The sequence below is a fragment of the Dermacentor variabilis genome, unplaced genomic scaffold (assembly GCF_050947875.1).
Source record: "Dermacentor variabilis isolate Ectoservices unplaced genomic scaffold, ASM5094787v1 scaffold_18, whole genome shotgun sequence".
In the NCBI taxonomy this organism is placed as follows: domain Eukaryota; kingdom Metazoa; phylum Arthropoda; class Arachnida; order Ixodida; family Ixodidae; genus Dermacentor; species Dermacentor variabilis.
The window spans coordinates 9,067,500-9,073,499 of record NW_027460346.1 but is presented as its reverse complement, the minus strand read 5'-3'; the positions used below and the strand labels follow the sequence as shown (position 1 = coordinate 9,073,499).

The 6,000-nt window shown below is 44.3% G+C and overlaps 1 protein-coding gene across 3 annotated transcripts in view; it reads left to right on the top strand.

Moving 5' to 3' along the window:
- The window catches only part of LOC142568300 (nose resistant to fluoxetine protein 6-like), a 110,043-nt gene that overhangs the window by 81,004 nt on the left and 23,039 nt on the right, over positions 1 to 6,000 (top strand). For all 3 annotated transcript variants that reach the window (XM_075678286.1, XM_075678287.1, XM_075678288.1), the window contains exons 7-9: positions 1,492 to 1,668; positions 1,848 to 1,941; positions 3,656 to 3,748. In XM_075678286.1, coding sequence (XP_075534401.1) covers positions 1,492 to 1,668; positions 1,848 to 1,941; positions 3,656 to 3,748 — 364 coding nt within the window. The remainder of the gene's footprint in view (positions 1 to 1,491; positions 1,669 to 1,847; positions 1,942 to 3,655; positions 3,749 to 6,000) is intronic.

Here is a 6,000-nt window from a genome sequence, read left to right as displayed (position 1 = left end):
CAAGGTTATAGCTTAAACATGTTCTGACAGGATTTCTTTTCTTTTTGACATAAAAATGCTCTTAGCATTTTGCTTTTTGGAGCAGTACATGTAACATAAAAAAGATTAAAAAAAGAGAATTTGCTATTTTTTTGCATTTTTCGCTTCACTACTAGTAGCCTTGATAAAACCAGTAGTTCTGATGCAGAAATTGGTTCTCAGAAGTGCGTTGAATGCGTCACTATTCAGGTGCCCTACTAGTATAATAATACTGGGTGAACAATACAAGATTCAGCCCGGAGCCAAAGTTTTGAAAAGGGCACTTGTCTATTCAAGACATTGGCTACTGACTGAGGTTTCCGAGCTGTGCGGTCGAGGAAGCCCGTTTCCGAAATTTCACGAAAGCAATTACGCATTTGTAAGCTGAGTTGAGAGCACCGATCCCGCGGTACGTCACATATCGCAACAGTCAAGGTCTCAGTCACAATCAAAGGTTACGATCAATAGTCACGGCCAGCACGCATACCGACATTCTCGTTATGAATTGTTGGGGCATATTGTAGCAACAAATGAAAATTATTCAATAGCCGGATCTAGCTCGTAAAACCGTCCGCATACGCGAGCATCACATAACACCATACCTCTGCGTACAGCGGTTCCTTCGATGGCGATGATGCGTACAACTTAGAGGTGCTGTAAATGTCAAGGAATAGCGCTGCATAGGCCAATATTGCGCGTAATACTAAATGTCTCAGAAACTTCGTTTTTATGAATTGCATCGCTTCATATATATTGCAATATTGATATACGCAAAATTTCCGCGCGACTGGCCGCTAGAGGCACTCTGTGCGTATTTGCGGACTTCTTCCACGCTCGAAGAAACACTTTTATGTACCACGTATTGAGCAACAGAAAGCTGTATCGAGAGTTGTTCATGTTGCTCAACAATTTTCTCATTCACGCTTTTCATCTAGTTATAATATTTGAGAAGTTGAGTAATTGATTAAGACTAATTGTGTAATTAGGTGGAATGTGAAAAATAATCTGAGTATCTCCAAGCCATGGCGAACAACATTACACTGTGCTTGCATATTTGTACATCTTGGTGCATGGTAGTTGGGGCACCCTGTATAATATGTATATAGATTTTATACGTTAGTTCCTTTATTAGTCCTGTTTAACATTTGTATCCATATTTTACTGTCGTGTTTCTCTCTTTTATCTCCTCCGCTGTCATTCTTCCTTGGCCACGGGACAGTGCAGGTGTCCACCGACAAATGAGACGGTTACGAACTCCGCGTCATGTATCCTCACCTTTTCCTTTTTTTTTTTGGACAACAACAAACAAGCAAACGCTGCACTTCTTGCCGTTTTCAGCGTGCATTCATTCAATCGGTGAATCATCGACATGTATATCGATCGAACAAACAAACGGCAAGAAACTCTCCTTGTTCGTTTCTTTTTCTTTTTGCCTCCTAATATATTTGTGTGTTTCGCCTCCCTCGTTTGCAGGCACCACCTTCAGCCGCGCAGTTCTCGCCTTCTCGGTGCTCGAGAATGGGGCCAAGATTTTCAACACGAGCGGAACGAAGGAGTTCATCCAGGTCATCCACGGGCTCCGTTTCTTCAGCATGGCCTGGATCATCTTGGGCCACTCTTTCTCCTTTTCCAAGCAGTGGGTCACCTATCGTAAGCGCACGCCAGCTTTTTCCACCACCTCCGCACATACTCCCAGCTCTCTCTGGTTTAGTCATTATATGTCCAAACATAACGTTGACCTATTTCAGTGGGGGCTCGGCAAATGTGCATTGCGCGGCCAAAGTGGTGTAGCCACACTTGACACAGAGCTTGTGGTTACTTCTTTTCAGGGAATATGGACGACCTGCTAGTCATTCACAAGGACATCATAACTCAAGGCCTTGCCAATGGCACCGTGACTGTGGATACGTTTTTCTTCATAAGGTAAGCCATTGGCTAGCGCGAAATATTTTTTTTTTTCTGGCAATAAGAGTTTCGAGGAGCATTCACCGCATGAAGTAGACAGAATAAAACGACTTAACTGAGCTCGTCACGAAGGTAATTGCGTGAAGAAAGAACACCGCATATCGTAGAGAAGACTCGGAATATTTCGCGGTGAAATGGAACGCGCCCAAAATCTCTAGCTCAAGATTTGCTCCTTTCACAACCTCTTAGCGCAGCAAAGCATAAAAATTCGAAACCATAACTTCGCCTAACGTTTGAAATACACAAATTGTGAAAGCGACAACTTTCCGTCCACTGTAGAGTGTATTGTTTGTGGTTCAATGTCTCAACGCGGCACATTCACGGGACCTATGAGAAACACCGAAGTATTTAGTGGAGGGCTCCGGATGGAACTACAACCACCCGTGGCTCTTTAGCGTGCATCTAAATCCAACCACACGGGCGTTTTGCATTTCGCGCCTATCGTAATGCGGCTGCCGGGAAGCAAGCTTGCGACCCGCGGGCTCGACAGCTTGATTGTCTGTGGCAGTAGAGAGTTTCAGCGTGTCCGTGAGCTATTACCGCTCACGGAATGTCGAAGACGTGTAGTACTAGAAGCGCCATCTTGTGACTCTTCAGTTCAAGCGGAGGGCATAAAACTAAAGGTACATTCGACTGGTCGCTTTCGAGCGCTCCTTAGCGTTCTCGTGGGGTGCGGTTTACATTTGGCTGGTTCATTCGTCAGAGCGCGCGAAGGCTCTCTCTCGCATTCGAGCTGCGAGCGCGACCGAGATCAGACAGAAACACGATCACGTGGCTACGCCCATTGCTCTGGCAGCAGCTGGAACGTTCGGCTGGGTCAGTATTTATCTGGCGCTGCTATCTCGAAAGGGCTCCGTATCGCTGCAGACCGAGTTGGAGCACGGTATACAGAGCTAGTAGAACGTACATACAATTGCAATTTCAGCGTCATACTTACCTGCTGATGCATAGGCTCCAGTAGCAACAATACCACAAGTAATTTTTTTTTTCTCCCTTTGAGTGACGCCGCCCCATGTAGCACAAAAAAAAAAAAAAAAAAGAAAGCGTTCCTATACTCGTTGCGGCTACCAGTGCTGCTGCCATCCCATGTTTCAGTATTCCATAAGCAGGAATAGGCAAGCTAAAACTTTCTAATGCCATGTGCAAATGGCTATGAAAAAGTTCACAGAGTTTATGGGAAAGGAGATTGCACGCATTTGTTTGTTGCTTGAGGAGGTTTAAATAAGTATGTGGCTAATTCTACAACGTTAAAAATAAATGGTAGCTGACATAGTGATACACCCGTGAAAATAATACTTTAAACATGATTTCGCAGTGTATTTATTCACGGCCGATATTCACAAAGCTTGTTTTATGTGAATGCAGTGCGTGACTGGCCGTTGAAGCGGTAATCATGGAGTTATCGTAGCGATCGCTGTCATAAGCGGTGACTTCGTGGCAGTGCTCGAGAACGAGGTTCTTCGTTGTTGTTTTCTTTCCTTCTTTTTCTTTTTTTTTTTTCTTGTCACGCATGCTTACCTAATGTTGCGTGCTTTGTTCGGGTAGAGCTATTCCTTTCGTTTATCTAGTTAGGACGTGTCAATACTTCTAATGAAAATATTGTATTATCAAGCCACTTAGGCTTAATTGGTATTTTTAACGAAGTGTTTTCGTCTTTATTTACAATTTACAGCGGCCTTCTGGTTGTCTACGTGACATTAAAGCAGTTGGCGTCAACTGGCGGAACTAATCGCTGGTATTTCTTCTACCTCCACAGGTACTGGAGGTAAGTTGAACTACGACAAACTCATAAATTTTACACTATAGACAAACATGGGCCAATCCATGAATAATGCGAGCAAAAAGAAAAATCATCCCTCGAAATGCATGGACATGGGCAAGGGCCATCAGACAGCCTCAGCCATATCTGTTGTCATCTGTTGTCACTCTCCGAAACAATGCGCAGTTCTCTAGTCACCTTTTCTCACCTTATTGTAACATTTCGCAAGGTGCTTGCTGATCTGAGTGTCATGTAAATTCTTTAAGCGCATCTGAATGACACAACACCTACGTATACCAGCCGATCGGGGTGTTGGACATATTAGCGCTGCGAGTGGGCCAATGTCAAACAGCACTTACGAACAAAAACCTTCGTGAACGTGACCTCTGATCATTTCCTTATACAAGTCATAATGTTTACGTTTCTCGGCGCTCCATTTATATATTTTTTCACCTCTTCGTGCATTTATCAATACTCACTCAACGAGTCCGGTCTATTCATTGAATGACTGCACATGGTCCTTTTTGCGTCACGTAGAAGCGCTTTGTTTTTACTGCCTACTGCGCTTCTTGCGATCTACCAACCTTCGTGAACGTCTCTAACCGGAACGCTCTTCGTCTGAGTGTCTCTGTGTGTGCATTTTTTTATCCCTTTATTCTCTGTCCTCTTTCTAACCCCTATCTCCAAACCGCCTCCCTTCCTTTCCTCTTCATCTCTCTCTCTCTCTCTCTCTCTCTCTCTCTCTCTCTCTCTCTCTCTCTCTCTCTCTCTCTCTCTCTCGTTTTTACCGCAGACAAAGCGGCTGAATTTACTAAGCTCGTTGTTCGTAAGTGTTCTTTGCCACACATTGGCTGGCCGCCTTCGCTAATACTACATCTAAAATCGGGATTGGCTGGAATTTTCTCTGACAAACAATTTTAGCCTAGGTGCTTTTTGTGAATACGGGCCCTGGCCCGGAGAATAGACTTTCGCGGAACTGGCTGAAATCAGTTTACGTGTGAGAATCCCACATTCTAAACGGTAAATATACAAGCTTTCCCCCAACTGCGCCCTATACCCAAAATGGCACAACGAAGGCGTGGAAAGAGAGACAGAGCTGAGAGTAAGGGGTAACGTTCGCTGCGTGTGCTAACATGGTCACGCGAAAAGAGGCTTGTTCCCCATGTTTCCGCCACCGATCGACACTGATCAACGATGCCAGCAGTGCTGGCAGCATCAGGTTAGAACAGATGCTGTCTTTTCGTGCGACGCCTAACGATGCATGTGATTTCTTTGAACCGGGCCAAATACTGTAAGCAGATCTACTTAGCTAAAAAAAAAAAAAAAAACATTAAGCGCGATCGACACATCAGCAGCGCAGTGAAAATGAAATAAAGGAGTTGTATATATATATATATATATATATATATATATATATATATATATATATATATATATATATATATATATATATATATAGAGAGAGAGAGAGAGAGAGAGAGAATCGAAAGGAGACCACGTGTCATTTGCTTTCGTTTCTGAGAAACAAGAGTGAGTTCGCTCAGGCAATGAGTCGACTTTTTCTTCACGCACTCTAGCCATTGAATGAAGCGTACAACGGACGCCAGGTGTAAGCTACAGGAGCATTCATTTTGTCCACGGCAAAGTAGTACGATGAAATTATTGGAGCAGCACCAAATTCTTGGCGCTTGACGTCGGCGTACTACGCTTCACACTGCACGGCTGCTGAGTTCATGAGACACGGTAAGCTCGCTTGCGCGTTATATGGGTGCTACTCGCTTAGCCAAATCCCGCTCATTACAGCACCGTCTATCCACGAGAAACGTTCTAAAATAACGAGACTTACTATGCGGCACAAATATATGCGGCCCCTAGCGTAAGCCGCTCTGTTTAAAAAAAAAATGTCTGCGACAACGGTTTCCTTTGTTTCATTTTTCTTTTTTACACAGTGTAGTCGCGCCATGACGAGTGCAGAAGGTTCTGTACATCTGCACACCGTGGCATTTCACAGAACATACGCACAAGAGGCGCCAGAGCAATAAATGGGGCAAGCGGGTTCATTTCGATTTCATTTAAGACCGCGCTGATTTAGAAGCGCTGCACGTGGAGTGCTTGACAGGACAAAGTGCGACACAGCAGCATTTGAACTTAGGGCCGCCCCGTGGCAGACGAGCACAACCATTACTCGATCCACAAACGCGTACATGTGAGGCGACTATTCGAGTTGGTTTATGCATCTAGTTCTACAAATAGTTATT